This window comes from Microtus ochrogaster, chromosome 5, assembly GCF_000317375.1.
Source record: "Microtus ochrogaster isolate Prairie Vole_2 chromosome 5, MicOch1.0, whole genome shotgun sequence".
In the NCBI taxonomy this organism is placed as follows: Eukaryota; Metazoa; Chordata; class Mammalia; order Rodentia; family Cricetidae; genus Microtus; species Microtus ochrogaster.
Genome location: NC_022012.1, coordinates 30,517,540 through 30,534,521, shown reverse-complemented (window position 1 = coordinate 30,534,521; position 16,982 = coordinate 30,517,540). Strand labels below are relative to the sequence as shown.

Here is a 16,982-nt window from a genome sequence, read left to right as displayed (position 1 = left end):
AGTGTGCTGTCCATCATGGGGTGTGCTGAGAGCCAGTGTGCTGTCCATCATGTCGAGTGGTTCCTGGAAGTAATAACCTCAGGACCTGATGTTTTGTTTTTTGTTTTGCTCGTTTGGCTAGTTGGTTTGGGTTTTTCATGACAGGGTTTCTCTGTGTCACAGCCCTGTTCTGGAACTTCCTTTGCAGACCAGGCTGGCCTTAAACTCACAGAGCTCAAGCTGTCTCACCTCCCAAGTGCTGGAATTACAGGTGTGAGCCACCACGGCCTCACAGGACCTGAGTTTTTGGTGTTTGTGAACTGTCCAGATTATCACAGTGAATTTGGAAACTCTGAAAATCCATCCTCCAACACATGCATGCACGCATGGAGGCAGGCAGACACGCACGCACTGATTGGTGGTAGTGCTAACCTCTTCTACAGAGTTCAGCTGTTATCCACTCCCCAAAAAAGAAGGGAATCCGGAAGCTAAACTGGCTATAAAAAGAAAATAAAAGTGCATGCTTATCTCCCGGGCACAAGTATGCACGAGTACACTTGTGGACACATACACCCACATTTAGTATATATACAGACTGGGTGAATGACTTTGGTATTATTTGGGAGCATGAATTATTCACACCACTGCTTCTTTCCGTGTTCAGAGCCTGAGATAGCTGCCACCAGGAGAACCCTGCCTGACTTGGGATTTTGGGGTGCTGTGATGATTTAAGAATGGGGGCCGACCTCGGACATGGGAGAAGTACTTACTGATCACCAGGAATATTAGTGGAGTCATTGAGAACCCCAAATCTACCTCTGCTCATCCCTGGCCCTCCCTCTCCCCTAACGGGCAGTGAACCCTGGCTACAGCCTCTTAGAGTCTAGGAAAGCTTCCACTGTGCTGATCCTCCAGCTGGACTGTGCTGACAAGGCTGGCTCAGCCCTGCCCTGCTCCTCAGCTAGTGGGAATCAGAAGATTCTGCAGTTTGGAAAGGAATTCCTCAGAATCGGGCTTCAGGCTGCTATGGAGTCAAGAGACAACTCTTTCTTTCTCAAAGTCGGGGTAGACTTGGGCCCACTGCACCCATGTGCACACACACATGTAATGAGCCTAGCATCATCATTGTCTGTGTGATCTTGGTGACTGAATTCCTTTGAAGCTCAGTTTCCTCATCTCTACAACTAACTGCCCCTAGCTCACATGACTGTAAGAAATTAATGAATGGCGCATAGACTTGGCCTTTAAAAATGCTTTGCATCTGAAAATTAATCTCACTGTGGTAGTGTTTCAGATCCTCGGCCTTTCTGTGTCCTGGCTGTCGAAGACACGGTATGGTCTGGATCCTGAAACTTTCGGTGTAGGATAGGGTGAAATCCAGCGGTGCCCTTTGCCGCTGGTTCCTAGCCCCGTGTCAAAAGGAGGAGATGCAGAGGCCAAGCACAGGAGCCATCATTAGGACAAGAATCGTGTCTCCAGCACAGCCGAGATGCACATAATTAGAAATTAGAAAAAGGTCAGATTCCGTTATTACCAGCTCAATCAGCTGCCGAGTGCCACAGCCAGTTAATCTGGCATCTGTATTTTTTACAACCCCGCACACGTAGTCCAACGGACTGTAACTCTTTCTCCGGACAGATATACTGCGCAGCCGAGCAGGGACATAAAATGAGGGACCCCAAGCAAATGAGCTGAGATAATTGAGAGATTTATTTTTTATATATGTGTGTGTGAGGGCAGCTTTCCTTTGCCCTTGAATATTGACTTTCATAGACAGGATTGTCAGGAGGGCACTCGGATCCCCCAAATCTTTGCCCTACAGAAGGTTCTCTCCCAACACCCTCCTCCAGCCTCTCCCTGACCCTTTCCTGCTTTCTCCACCTCTTGGACAGACCCTAACTGTTCTTCCTTCCCTTCCCGGAGCTGTTCGCCTGTCTCACCCTCCCCTGCTCCTCACAGTCTCCCAGAGCCGCTTTTCCAGACAAATCTCCATGGAAACAGCTGAGTCAGCTCTCCTAGAGCTGCCCCAAATATCTGAGAGGATCCCAGTCACAGAGGGAGGGAATCCTGTAAGGCCGCCGCTCCACAGCGCCTCTACTGGGAGAAAAGCGTAATTACAAAAAAACTGGGGTTTAGAAAGGCAACCTCAGAAAGGAGTTCACTCCCACGTTATTTTCTACAAAGCGATCCTCACGTCCACGAAGGTGAGCCCTGGCCTTCGAGTACTGAGTCTGTACTCCACCCACTGGCACTCCGCCCCTCCCTGGTGACAGTAAAGCCCTTGCTCGCAAATAAGAGAATGACACCAATAATATCTCTCCCTGGAGCGCCCACTAGGACCTTCCCTTCGTCCATTTCGGTGCCATGGGGGCGGCTTTTCACTCCCAGGTGGTTAATCCGGAATCCCCGTGAGTCCTCTGGGATCGACTACAATTCCTACACCGGGTTTCTTTCTTACCTGGCCTCCAGATCCGACCCACTCCTTGGGCCCAGCAGCCTCTGACTGGCACTTGGTAAAGTTTGTAAAATTTGCAAGTTCCCCAAACCCCTTTGAAAGGTAAAAGCTTTTTGTTTTATAAAACCTGATTTACGGGCCCCCGGTGCAAGGCCAAGGTTTTATATATTATGCAAGATTTCAAACTAAGGCTGTAAAACGTACGGTTTCAGTTTCATGCATGGAATTTTTTTATGTGTAAATTTTTTAACATTTATGGGGCACGTTTTAATGAGGCTCTGGTGTGGCTCCAGGGACAGATTATGGCTGCCTGACCGCAAAGCCAGTTCCAAAATGGAGCCTCCCAGGCCCCTGGGCCCACTCTGAAGAGGCCGGAATCTAGGAGTGAGGAGAGACTCGTGAAGGGCCAGCCCGGAGCTGTGGGCCCACAGAGACCTCATCCAAACCTGCTCTGAAAGTCACTCACCTCAGCCTTCAGTCCAGGCTCTCTGCCGAGAAGGGACCTGCAAACCTCACAGCCACCAGGGAAAGGAAAGGAAATAGAATATCAACCATGATAATAATTAACATCTATATAGAGCACTTACAGGTACCAGGTGCTGTCCTAAACTATTTGCATCTATTATCTTATATAATCTCCATTCCAAACCCGCAAAGCTTAATATTAATATTAACAATATTATGCCCATTTGCTGGAGGCAGTTGGTTCAATCTTCAGAACACTCTTTTCTCTCTTTCTCCCCCCCCCCGTGTGTGTGTGTGTGTGTGTGTGTGTGTGTGTGTGAGAGAGAGAGAGAGAGAGAGAGAGAGAGAGAGAGAGAGAGAGAGAGAGAGTCTTTCTCACTGGTACGGCATGGAGCTCACTTATTCTCCCTCACTGGATATCCAAGAAGTCCCAGGGAGACGCCTGTCTCTGGCCTCCCAGCGCTGGGAATACCTGTGTATGTGTGCACAGGCCACCACGTCTGTCATTTCTATGTGAGTGCTGGGACTAGAACTCAAGTCCACACACTTGTACAGTGAGAACTTTACCAAAGGAGTCGTCTCCCCAGTCTCATCGTCCCCTTTTTAAGAAGTGAAATAACACACAGGATCATGCAACTCTGGGCAAAATAGAAAAGAGAACTGAGCCATGAAACACAGCTCCATTCTCAGGTATTACACACACACACACACACACACACACACACACACACACACACACACACGGGGAGAGAGAGAGGGAGGGAGTGCTAATGTCTTCTGACATTTCTAGAAGAGTCAGGTCTTCCTTTAGTTGTTTTTTGTTTGTTTTGTTGTTATTTTCCCTGTCACATCTCATTCCGTTCTCAGGAAAACATAGTCACTCTCTATTTGTTTTGTGGTGTTGAAGGTTAAATGCAAGACCTTGTGTGTGCTCAGCAAGCACTCTGCCACCAAGTTCCACCCCGAGATCAGCGAATCGCTATTAACTTATTTTATAGCAGAGGAAACTACAGTACAGAGATTAAGAATTGTTCAAGGCCTCCAGGGGGAAGACAGAAACCTCTGAGTCCCCAAAACCACCTCCTTGATGTCTCCACACGAGCCTGGCAGAGAGCAGCTATTATCCCCATTCAGTGGAGAGAGAAACCCACGAACGAGTGTCCTGTAGCCACGAAGTTACATAGTTGAGCTTGAAGGAAGTTCCTCCAACTTGAGAAGCCCAGGCTGTGCCCTCCAGCCCCCCACTGCTTCTCTAAATTCTGATGCCATGCAGGTGAAGATGCCAGTCATGACTCAAATGTGATTTAACTTGCCATGCATGACAGCTTCCATAAAATATCCACTTGTCTGAGAGTCCTCTAGCCCTGGCGTTCACCTTTTTTTCCGTGTTCCCCTTTTCACCCTATTGACCCTGCACTCCCAAATGGCCAAGCCAAGGTGTCCCAGTCGGGAAAAATTCTTCATTTGAGTTTAGCTCTGTCTGCTCCAGTGACCCATGGGAAACGTCAGCTCACAATTTAGGAATGCAGGCTTATAAACGTCTTCTTCCCTACGTGAGCACCCACCTTCCCAATTTGCAGAAGGAGAAAGTGGAAGGAGTTTGCCCCCAAGGCAAGGAAGGGAGCAGGCTATCTCATCTCTGAGCCTCTGTTCCTTTATCTCTAGCAGAGTGACAGATAATCTTGCCTGCATCCCTGGGGTGAAGAGACTCAGAATAAGATAATGGAGAGAGAAGCCTTTTGCAAATTGTAAACTGGTGTGTATACAAATGTTTTGAGAGACAAGGAGTTACTATCATAAAATGAAGAGGCCAAGACCTACAAGAGAGGCAGCCATTTAGAAAAGAACTTGAAGCTACGTGTGGTGGTTGAGGGGCATCAGGACAAAGACTAGACATTATTAAACACCTATGATACATGCCAGTAACATTTGCAAACATAATCTTATTCAAGGTTCACAACAATGTTCAAGTGTAGATATTTTTATTAACCTAAGTTGCATAAAGCTTAAGTCACTTCTCCAAAATGCCCAGGTAACAAATAATAAATTCAGGACATCACAGTATGTGACTTTATAGAAAAGAGGTTGTCCTGTCTTGGGTACTTTCCTGGGCCTGTGGGAAGCATGAAAATACCAGAATACTACAGAAAAGAATAGCATCTTGATTTGCTATTTTGAAGGGGTCATCTTCAAAGGAGGCAGAATTCTTATTTTGGAACAGAAAGAGGAGATAGAAGCTGACAGAATAAAACCTGAGAAACTGGAATGAAGGACACATCCATCACGCATAATGGTAGTATTAAGTGGCATTCCAGCTGGAGAGATGACTCAGCAGTTAAGGGCACTCACTGCTCTTCTAGAGGACTAGAGTTCAGCTCCAGCACCTCCACTATGCAGCTCACAGCCATCTGTAGTTCCATCTGCTGGGGATCCAGCATCCTCTTTTGGTCTCTGGAGGCACCTGCACTCACTTGTCCAAACGCTTACACTGGCACACACGTACACAAATAGTCAAAAATAAGCAAAGTCTTTTTTTTTTTTTTTTTTTTTGGTTTTTCGAGTCAGGGTTTCTCCGTGGTTTTGGAGCCTGTCCTGGAACTAGCTCTTGTAGACCAGGCTGGTCTTGAACTCACAAAGATCCGCCTGCCTCTGCCTCCTGAGTGCTGGGATTAAAGATGTGTGCCACCACCGCCCTGCTCAAAGTCTTTTTTAAAAAATAAATTAAAGGGCATTGTTAATGTGCTGAAGGATTTGGAGTAGTAAATAGGCCAGGCGGTGGTGGGGCACACGTTTAATCTCTATGAGTTCAAGGCCAGTCTGGTCTATGAAGCAAGTTCCAAGAGAGCCAGAACTGTTACACAGAGAAAGCCTGTCTCGAAACTCCCCACCACCCTCAAAAAAAAAAAAAAAGTTTAATGAATCATCCTTTTATTCTTACTTACAGGCAAAACAGCAAAAGTTAGAGGTATAGGATGACAAATACTTTATTCACTGCAAATATAGAGGGACCCCAGGGATTATTCCTCCACTAGTCCAATATAGGGTAGCCGTAGGAAAGCTAACGGACTATGAGAAATTATTCAAAGAAGGTCTTTTTGATTTGTTTTGTTGTTTGACATGTATTTGGGCCCTTGGGAAGTAGAGGCATGAGGACCAGAAGTTCAAGACCATCCTTGGCTATATAGAGAGTTCCAGATCACTTTAGGCTACATAGAAAACAAAAGGGGAAAAAATGTAGCTGGTTATTTGTGATTTACCACATACGTTCACATTTTACCTGCTAGCCCTGAATAAATCTTCTGAATTAGGGATGACCCTTACCTCTATTTTACAAATGAGAGGACTGAGGCTCAGTGTAACCTTGACCCTGTCCACTGGCACTAAAAGAACAAGCAGAGAGCCTGGACTCGCATGCAGTTTGCACGGCTCTGGACACCACAGGCATTCTGCCTTACGTGCAGTCCCCGCCCTCATGTACCGTACCGCACATCTATTTCTCTAATATTGAAGAGGTCCTACATATTCATTGCCTCAGAGAACCATTATGATTTACTCTGCCTTCTTAAATCTTTAAACCAATTCTATTAGCCCATAAAAGACTAATCCTTCATCTGTGCTTTATCAGACCCCAGGATATGACTGCTTTTGGCCCCTGCACACCAGAACTAGTTAAAACACACTGTGCATGGACTACATTTGAGCTAAGCATTCGGGGCATATAGATACATTTTTGCTTTTTACTCTGTTTAACTTATCTGTAGTTTTTCCATTTTTTTTGTATAATAAATACATATTGGTTATGTACTTAAATGTTTTGGGGGGATGATGCTTATATACATCTATACAAGCATGTACAGTGTGTATAAGACTATTTTAAAATAAAATGTTGATTTTTAAATGCAGACTATGACTGGACACAGCTGTGATAGATCATTTGCTGAGCATGTGAGAGGCCCTGGTTGTAAACCCTGCACTCCCTCCTCCAAAAATTAAGCAGAATAGGATAGCTAATGAGAAGTGAAAATAGATGAAAATAGATGAAAAGGAAAAAGAAGGAAAGAGAAAAGGAAGGAAGGATGGGAAGAGAGAGGGAAGAAAGGAAAGAGAAAAAAGGATAATGTTGGAATTGGGTTTGTCTCAACATAGTTGAGCAATTTATTCAAGTCAGATGACTTGCTAAGTGCAGTGATAAAATTAAATGAGGAAGGTTATGCTGTTGGAGGCACTTGATGTCCTTGGTTCTACATAAGGCTGAGCAAGCCCTTTACAGTAAGACAAGAGAGATTTGAGTTCTGTGTAAGGAAGAACTTCTTAATCAGCACATTGAAAGAACATAGAGACCATCCAAAATAATAAGGTCGGCTCCCAGTGGTAGGGATGCCATAGAAGAGAGGCTGCAACCATAGGTCCTGGTGTGTTTGCACAATCCCCTTATCTTGCAGGCCCCCACATACCCTTTATACTACCCCCGAACCACATACCCTTTATATTACCATCATTTTTAACATACCCGACTCCTAAGAGACCATAGAAGCAATTTGATCTCAGGGGCAAGGCCATAAGGCTTCATATTGCCTACCAGTTGTGTGCCACTGGGACAAAAAACTGTCTGTGGACTTCATTTTCTTCAACTATAAAGTGTGGGTGGGCAATAAGAGTACTTGCCTGCAGAGGAGGTTGCTAGAATAAATGAGACAGAGCATAGAATGGACTTAGACCAGTGGCAGACATACAGTAAGACATGTTTCAGTGTTGCCAGTCCATCCTCAGTATCTCTTGTGCACCACGCACTGGGCTGGTTATCCTAATAGGCACAAGATGAGACCTTCCAGGCTGAAGCCAAGCAGAAAAGGCAGATGCGAACATGTCTTTCTCAAGTTCCCTTCGGTCCAAACTACTTATCCGAGCATCATCACTCCCCCCTTTAACTTGGTGTGCTCCTTGTGCATCATCTCCGCCTCATGGAGTTGGCATCTGTAGGATGAGACCTTGTAAAAAAAAGCCCTGTGTCAAGCTTCAGTCTGTGACCCTTCATTTCAATTTGGTAGAAACCTGAATTAGTTGAGCTCAGAGCTCAGTCCTTGCTCATCATAGTCAAAGTTCTCTGGGAGACAGTTTCTTCTTTGTATTTCTAAACCTGACCTGGCAATCAAGCTCAAGCTTGTGGCAAGTGCTGCTTTACCAACTATTGACCAACCTCAGCCCCCTGTTTCATGTTTGTATTGTCTGAGCTGGTCCCCAGGCATCGTAACGCTACCAAAAACTAGGAGGTTGGCATTAGAATCACCCACACATTATCCATGTCAACATAAGCAGATAAGGAAAGGCAGTAATCCCATCTACATGTTTTTTTTTTATTTTTATATAATCATAAATTTGCAGGCAATTGTAAGCATTAGTATGAGAGGTCCTGATTCCCTTTTTGCTTAATCAGAGCACAGCCACCAACCATATTCATATTTTTGTCAATTTTACACACACTCACTTGTATGTGCATACATGTCTGCCAGGTTCTATTTGAATTTGTCATGTCTAGATTCATGTACGCATATTATAGTCAAGGTACAGAATGGTTCTTCACTCTATCCCACCAATGACTAGTCTGTTTTGTCTTCCAGTTTTGTCATTTCAAGGATGTCCTGCAAATGTCACTGTGCTATTAGCATATATCCCTTTAAGACTGGTTTTTCTTTCATAGCATAATTCCCCATGATACATCCAAGTTGTTGAGTGTATTAATAGTTAATTCCTTTTTATTGCCAAGTTGTAGTCTGTGACATGGGTGTACCATGTCATCCATTCATCTGTAGTCTGTGACATGGATGTACCATCCATTCATCTGTTTCTAGTTTGAGGCCATTTGATATAATGATATAAAGCTGTCCATTGTGTGTGTGTGTGTGTGTGTGTGTGTGTGTGTGTGTGTGTGTGTGAGAGAGAGAGAGAGAGAGAGAGAGAGAGAGAGAGAGAGAGAGAGAATGTACATTTCTATTTCTTTGGAGTAAATGCCCCCAAGCTGCTGGGTCATATAATAAGTACACGCTTAGTTTGGATATTTTGTTTTGCTTTGTTTTGTTTGTTCATTTTCGTTTTTGTTTTTGAGACAGGTTCTCACTATGTAGCCCTAGATAATCTAAAATTCACTAGATAACCCATGCTGGCCTTGAACTGCCTGCCTCTGCCTCTCAACTGGGATTAAATACATTCATAACATGCAACAAACATGCTTCATTTTGTGAGGAATTGTCCCACTGTGTGCAGTCACTGTTTGCAGTGACTACGTGGCCTCACATTCCCACCATCAATGCACAAGAGAGCCACAGTCCAGTTCTTCGCATGCCACCGGTTTCTAGCTGTAACTATGCATATGTGTGCAGAAATACTTCGCTAAGGTTGCAATTGCCATTTCCCTAATGGCTAATGACATTGAACATCTTTCCGTGTGCTTATTTGCCATCTGTATATCCTCTTCAGCAGAACATCTGATCATGCCTTTTGCCCTTGTTCTAATTGGGTTGCTTGTTATTTTGCCATTTAGTTTTAAGAGTGCTTTACATATTCGAGGTGCTAGCCCTTTGTCAGATATGCGCTCTGTAGATATTCTCTCCCAGTCCATAGTCTTTTCATCTTCTTCACAAGGTTTTGTTGTGGTTGATAATGATTTTTTTGTTTTGTTTTTGTTTGTTTTTAGACAGGGTTTTTCTATGTAGCCCTGGCTATTACAGAACTCCCTGTGTAAGTCAGGCTGGTCTTGAACTCACAGAGATCTTCCTGCCTTTGTCTCCAGAGTCCTAGGATTAAAGGTTTATACTACCATGCCTGGCAAGTTCTTTCTAAGAACAAACATTTTTAATTTTAGCAAGCATGTAATCTTCCATTTCTAGATGATGGTTTTGGTATCAAGTCTAAAACTTCTTTGCCAAACCCTACATACTAAGACTTTCTATTTTCTTTCTTTTTTGTTTTGTTTTTCAAGACAGGGTTTCTCTGTGTAGCCCTGGCTGTCCTGGAACCTGTTCTATAGAATAGATTGGCCTTGAACTCAGTGATCTACTTGCCTTTGTCTCTGAGTGGTGAGATTAAAGGTATGGGCCACAGCACCTGACTCCATTTTCTTTTTTCTAAAAATTTTTGTTTTTTGTGTTTTTTTGGGAGTGGGAGGTCTTATATTTAGGTCCATGCTCCATTTGAATTAATCTCTGTATTAGATGTGGAGTTTAAATTAAGGTTCAGGTTTTTTTTTTTTTAATCTGCTCGTTTATGGATGTCTGGTTATCCTAACACCGTTTGAACAAGCCCCTGTTGGGAAGCAATTCGAGTTTATTTGTCAAGATCCATAGCAATGTATGTAGATTTTTCTCCTGTCACTCTTAGGAATTCATACTGAGGAAATAATGCAGAAATGGAAGACAAAGCTATGTACTTAGAAAATAATCTCGTGTGTGTGTGTGTGTGTGTGTGTGTGTGTAGATCAAACCAAAGGCCTAATGAATGCTTAGGCAAGTGAGTGTTCTATTGTTCTATAACTGAGTTAGAGCTACTTTGTCCTTTAGCCTCATTGTGGAACTTTTTTCTAAATAAAACTGAAAATTTGAATGTACTATAAGTACCCAGCAACAGAGACCTAGTTAAATAAAGCACACATATGGACTCATATGTGACAATTGAAAATAATTCTCATCCATTCAATATTTATTTTATGTAAATAAGATAACGCTGTGAGCCAATTAGATGTTATCCCTGCCTTCTCTCTGCTCACAGTCCAAAAGAGAGATAGAGAAAACAATTCTGGAACTTAGAAAAGCATATTTGATGAGCTAAGGGAACACCAGAAAGCAAAATTGTATGCGTTAAGTTTATTGGAGATTGGTTAATATATATACATGTTGGCCAGCAAGCTGACCCCCCTGCTGTCAAACCTGACAACCTCAAGCTCGATCTTGGGGACACACATAATGGAAGAAGAGACCTGATTCCCACCGTTGTCTTCTGACCTCTACATGAGCACCATAGCAGATATGCACACATATAAATAAATAAAGTTTAAAATAAATGAGGGGAAAAACAGAAACTTTTCTTTTAGGGTAATTGGATAAAGACAATTACCCTAAAATAAAATAAAGACTTTTTTTTTTTTTTGGTCCTGTGTTTTCCATACCTTCCATGTATTTTCCTCTTATGACGATTAGAGCAACAAGCTGAGTTTGGTGGTACATGCCTGTAATCCTCGTGTTTGGGAGGTAGATGCAGGAGGATTGTGAGTTCAAAGTCATCCTTAGCTTTATAATGAGTTAGAGACTAGCCTGGGCTACATGAAGCCCTGTCTAAAAAATTGATGAAATAAAATAAATGAAACAAACCCTAACAGAAACAATAATGACAACAAAGAAAAAAAAAAACTTCAAATGCAAGGTAGCTTCTAGCCATAATAGGATCAGGGATGACCATTTGAAGAGGCCCTTGTGCAGTAACCAAAATGGTACAGAAAGCAGACAGTTGGTCCCCAGGGCCCAGCTAAGTCATGCTGAATTATCCAGTCCGTCAGCAGACATCATCAGAGTAAGACAGCCCATATCACATGAAGCTCATGGAATATAAACTTAAGAATAGACAATGTCTGACCTCTGGGGCATTTCCAAAAAAATTCTGACCACTGTCTTTCTTGGTTTTGCTTAATACTTCAAGCTGTATAGAGCTGCCATGGTCCTCTCCCGTGCTATCTCAGCATGTGGAGTTGTTGGAGAGGGTATAACATTCCCATTTAGTCGACACTAAGGGGGGGGGGCATAGAGAGTTTCAGCAGGTTGTCCAAGGTTACATAGACAATCTATGGCAAACCTGGGGCTTGAACCTGGACTTCTATTGCTAAGGTCAATGCTGTTCTCAGAAGACCACAACTGCCCTAGAACAGCCGTGATAGCAGTGGGCTAAAAGCGAGTAATAGTCAACAACAGCTCATCTGGCGAGTTTAAACCATGTGGGTGGGAAATGGGAGCCCCAGCAATGACGGGCACCAATCCTCTGCCAAGGTTGGGGCCGGGGGCTTGAGGGACGGGGATGTGACGCAGACACCTGGCTTACAGCTCCTCCTCCTCTCCCCAGATGGTGAAGGCAATCCAGGTCCTGAGGATCCACCTGCTAGAGTTGGAGAAAGTCAATGAACTCTGCAAAGACTTTTGCAACCGTTATATCACCTGCCTCAAAACCAAGATGCACAGCGATAACCTGCTCAGGAATGACCTCGGGGGCCCCTACTCCCCCAACCAGCCCTCCATAAACCTTCACTCACAGGTAACACACAGGGATGGGCCTTAGCTCCTCGGCCAGGCATGCAGAAAGGTCTGAAGGACTCCAGCGACCTGGGCAAAGCAATTTGAATCATCAGACCCTTTTACAGGGAGGTCCACTTTCTCCCTCCATCTGACAGCACTGGCCCTTATTTTGTACTTGATTGTGACAGGGTCTTAGAATGTAGCCTAGGCTGATCTCAAACTCTTGATCCTGCTACCTTAGCCACCATACCTAACCAGGATAGGTTTTTTTGCTTTTTTTTTTTAATTTTGTCTTTTAACATAAACTCCTATCTGCATGACCATATCAAAAAAAAAAAAAAAAAAAACAGTATCCAAAGAAATTCCTGACTCCCTACATCAGGATTTACCAAGAAGTGGGTGGGTCCCAGTCCGTAAAGGAGAAATGATAGTTGCCTAACTGACACCTGGGGATGGTAGGTAGACCTCCTGGCAAACATTCTCCTCTGGAGGGCATGAAGTGCCTCTTGGCACTCCTGAAAGAAGATATCAGGGAAGCTGATCCTTCCCCCAAATTCTGCGCACCTAGTAGATAAGAAATTCCGCAGGACTGCTTCTCCTCGCTCATCCTCTGTTTACTCTCCCTGGTACCTCTGTCCCACTAAGGTGTGAGGCCCCTGTAAAAGACACCTTAGCCAATCCCCTTCTAAGATTCCCTCTGCTACCTTCCTCTGAGGAGATGGTGCCTGTTCTACACTATAGGGAAGAGTGAACACTTCTCTCTAGGACAGAATATGTTCTCCAGGTCTACAGTCAGAAAGCTACCCAACTCTTCCTGTATACTCTTGCTGGCATCTACCTAGATGTAGGCTCACAAGGTCGTTTCCCTCTCATCGAGTTCCTGAAGTCCAGAAAGCACACGCACAGACACAGGTGCCCCTGAGAGGCTCACAGTGGCCCTCCTCCTCAGACAGGGACTGGGATGCAGGTTAACGTTCTAAGGGTGAGTAATGGAAGCTACTATGAAAGACACCTAAGAAGCTGTGCCATTTTCATTTTAGGGATTAGGACTCAGGTTTACAGGGGTGAGGGGAGGGACACACTTTGTACATTGTGACCCCCCCCACACCTCCACAAGTACACTCAGTACTGCATCATGTTTACCCCACTGCGATCTCTCTGGGACTTGATACTAAAAACGACAAAGGACATGGGGCAAGAAGTTTATTTCCTCCTTGTATTGCTTAAAATCACCAAATCACTTTATTACAGATCTAAAAACAGCAGCCTTGGCTTCTGCTTGCTAATATTCTCTTGAAATAGACTCATTCCTTCAGAGTCTTATTGTACTTTCCCTTATGATCGAAATTAGCAAGAAACTTGCATAAAAGAGGACAATAATTGCTCAACGAGCATCTCGTTTGTAATTTATTAGTTTCTATTATTGTGGGTTACCATGGCGACGCTGCGCAGCCCTGGTGACGGGAGAGATGTAAGATAGGAGCTGAGGAGGCTGCGAGGCCTCACCAAATGGAGATGCACATTTTTATCAGTAATTTTCATGAAAATAATAAGTGAGGAGTTAATGAGATGGAAAGCCATCCTGTGGCTATTGTGAATTTTTTTTAAGTGTTGATCTAATTAGAATGCATCGGTCAGGAAAAGTAATGAGGATTTAGTGCCTCGCAGAGATGTGAGGATCATATCAGAAAATTAGCACAAGTCTTTGGAAATAATCAGGTCCTTGGAGAGGCCCTGGATTTCCCCTCCTGGGTCCTCCGACTCTACCTTGAGCGCTGGAGTTGGGGGTGTACCAAGGTAGCGGGATGGAGAGGCCAGGAAAGAGGGGCTGGAGGCTCAGCAGCCACAGAGGCCCCTCAGGGTTGGAGGTCTGTCTGAGGTTGACAAGCTAGCCTGGAGGAAGCAGGCATTTATAGCGAAGTGGAGTTTGTCAGGAAGGAACATGGATTTTGGATGATCCAGGTGTTCGAACCATGAACTGCAAAAGCCAGATCTCTGGGCATGCCCAGGTTCGGTGTCTCTGAGCTTGAGTGAGACTAGCCATCGGATAGCCTTTCCAGAAAGGCCTCTGATCCCAGAGAAAGAAAAACTCAGGCAGTTGAGTAAAACAAAGACACCCAAAGACAGAGGGGGAAAGATACGTAGCTATTCCTAGTTGGTGTAACTCAAATTATTCCCCTCATTTCCTCTGATTGCCACCGCCTCCTTCCCACCTGTCTTCCTTGGCCATCCCTCCATCCTGCTCCACACCTGTGCTCCACACCTGTGCTCCACACCTGTGCTCCACACCTGTGCTCCACACCTGTGCTCCACACCTGTGCTCCACACCTGTGTTTTGCTTACATTGCTGCTGCTGGATTTCTCGTCCCGAAGCCTGTGTGGTCTACAGAGCCCGATTGCCACCAGGGTTTTCCCATCTGCCTGTCCGACATTCAAGACCTCATAGGTCTAGCCTCCGTTTTCATGCCTGAGCCACATTGCTCTAGGTACCACAACCATTTTTCCATGCCTACCTGATGAGGGGACATCTTCCATCCTAAATCCCTATTCTTTACAAGGCTGAACCAGCCTTTTCCCAGAGGCTGTGACCAGGTTGCTCTCCTATGGAGATCTCACCCACCCCCTTCTATGACAGCCCTTTTCTTCTCGCACCTGAGAGCCTATCATTAATCCTGCAAATGCCACATGTGATGTTAGATGAGAAGCTGCATCTCTCACTTCCTCTCCTAGAAAGCACATGTCGTTTGCCTTGACACAGCATTTTATATATCTGAAATCACCAGATCACTTTATTACAGATCTAAAAACAGCTACCCGTGCTTTCTGCTGGCTAATATCCTCTTGAAATAGATTTGTTCTCTCAATATTGTTGCCTTAGGATGCCAGCTGTGGCCACGATGTCTTCTGTGTGTTCAGGGGCCAATAGGCATTGGTTGAAAGAAGTAATGTAGTAGGGTCCACAAAGGGAGAAGGAAGAGGGGGGGAAACTAAGAAAAGGGGGAAGAAGGACAAACAGAGGTTAGCATCATTCAGGAGGGAGGCAGGGAGAGGCCAAAGTTTTCAGGAAGGAGAAGTGAAGAAAATGAGACAGAGAGACACTGACAGAGGCAAAGGCAGGAAACATGAGACCAAGGCCGAAAAACAACAGGAAGAGGAATGGCGGCCATAGCAAGATGAAGATCATGAACAGAAAAAATAAATAAATTGCTGGGAAGCAGGAATTTGGAAGAGGGCCGGGCGGTGGTGGCACACGCCTTTAATCCCAGCACTCGGGGAAGCAGAGGCAGTGAGTTCAAGGCCAGGCTGGTCTACAAAAGCTAGTTCCAGGACTGGCTTCAAAGCTACAGAGAAACCCTGTCTTAAAAAAACCAAAAAAGAAAAAAGAAAAAAAAAAGCACTTGGGAGAGGGAAGAAGAGGTAGGAAGTGAGCATAACCCTGAGGTGCTGGGCTTAAACAACCTACTAAGGAGCCTCCTCTTAGCTTAGGGGCTCCCCAGCAGCCTATGGAGGATGCTGATGGCCCATCTCTCCCTCATAAGGGTGGGCTTCTCTCTGACACGCAGCAAGCTCTGCTTTTCCAAAGTTGTCAGGGGGCTAAAGGCGGTGTGCTCCAGTCCCGTCTGCCAAGACTTGGTACTGCTGCCGCATGCTGAGCTTCCTGAGGATGTGACCTGTGACTTTTCAGGCCAGGCAGAGGTAAGGGGAGATGGTCCAGCTAGGAGGAATTAGATGAACTTGAGCTAGCACACAGTCTGGGCACAAGGGGTGAAGGTGAATAGGGTTTGTTGTCGTCCTCCAATCAGGCTCTGTCACTGTCTCCCAGGATGGGTGGGGTCTTGCAAGAGCTCATTTAAGAAAGAGACCCGTGTCTTCCTGAGGAAGAGGACCAGAGTCGATGTAAGAGGCAGATCTTAGGAACCAGCATGGGAGAAGAAACCGAGAGGTTGGGAAGTGTGTGTGTGTGTGTGTGTGTGTGTGTGTGTGTGTCTGTCTGTCTGTGTGTGTCTGTGTTGTGTGTGTGAATATGCTCATTTGTCATGCTCCAGCCTTAATCCCCTCCAGCCTGAAATAGCTGCCCCAAGTGCCAGCCTGACCTGAGGAGGGGTGTTGCCCCTCCGGAACATGATCCTACAGCTCAATATCCCAGCTACCTGCCAGCTTTGTCGCAAACTGCTGGCTCATGGTTTTCCCTGAGAGCTGATCACAATGCCTTGTGTGGCAAAGTTGGAGACATTTTTGTGTTCCAATTGACAGTCCCATTCCCAGATGGCACGTTGTGCCTTTCACTCACCCTGTGGGGTCTGGCCTATTCCCAGCTTGGTCTTTCTTTTCTGTTTGTCCCTTTTCTCCGAGTGAGTGAGACAAAGGTGGGGATGGGGGAATACTGATTCCACCACACAGAGGTGGGAAACAGTTTCAAGGGTTTCAACTAGCTCGGTACACTTAGCTGTTTCCCCCTCCCCAGAAAGCTACACTGTCCTGCTCCAAAGTAACATCCCAGGCATCCTGCAGGGGCGGCATCCCCACTAACACACTGTAGGCTTGGCTCTGCTGGGTTCTCCTGTCCTTAGAGAATACTAACTAAACCATCCTACCAGAGAGAACCAACTCTCGCCTCACTAAGGGCTAATTTAATCTGAAGGTCATCCTTCTCTGTCTTTGGAGAAGTAGAGTCAGCTCAAGTATAGGCACACCTGGCATGGTTCTCATGCAGTTTCCAGTCATTTGGGGATGCTTACTGTGTGCACTGCATTAGGTCCTGTGAGAACCCGGTGTCTACATGTGCACTGCATTAGGTCCTGTGAGAACCC

General features: G+C 45.1%; 1 protein-coding gene across 5 annotated transcripts in view; it reads left to right on the top strand.

The window, feature by feature from the left end:
- The window catches only part of Pknox2 (PBX/knotted 1 homeobox 2), a 268,228-nt gene that overhangs the window by 225,105 nt on the left and 26,141 nt on the right, over window positions 1-16,982 (top strand). For all 5 annotated transcript variants that reach the window (XM_026779163.1, XM_026779165.1, XM_013346330.2 and 2 more), the window contains one exon: window positions 12,002-12,190. In XM_026779163.1, the coding sequence (XP_026634964.1) occupies window positions 12,002-12,190 (189 nt within the window). The remainder of the gene's footprint in view (window positions 1-12,001; window positions 12,191-16,982) is intronic.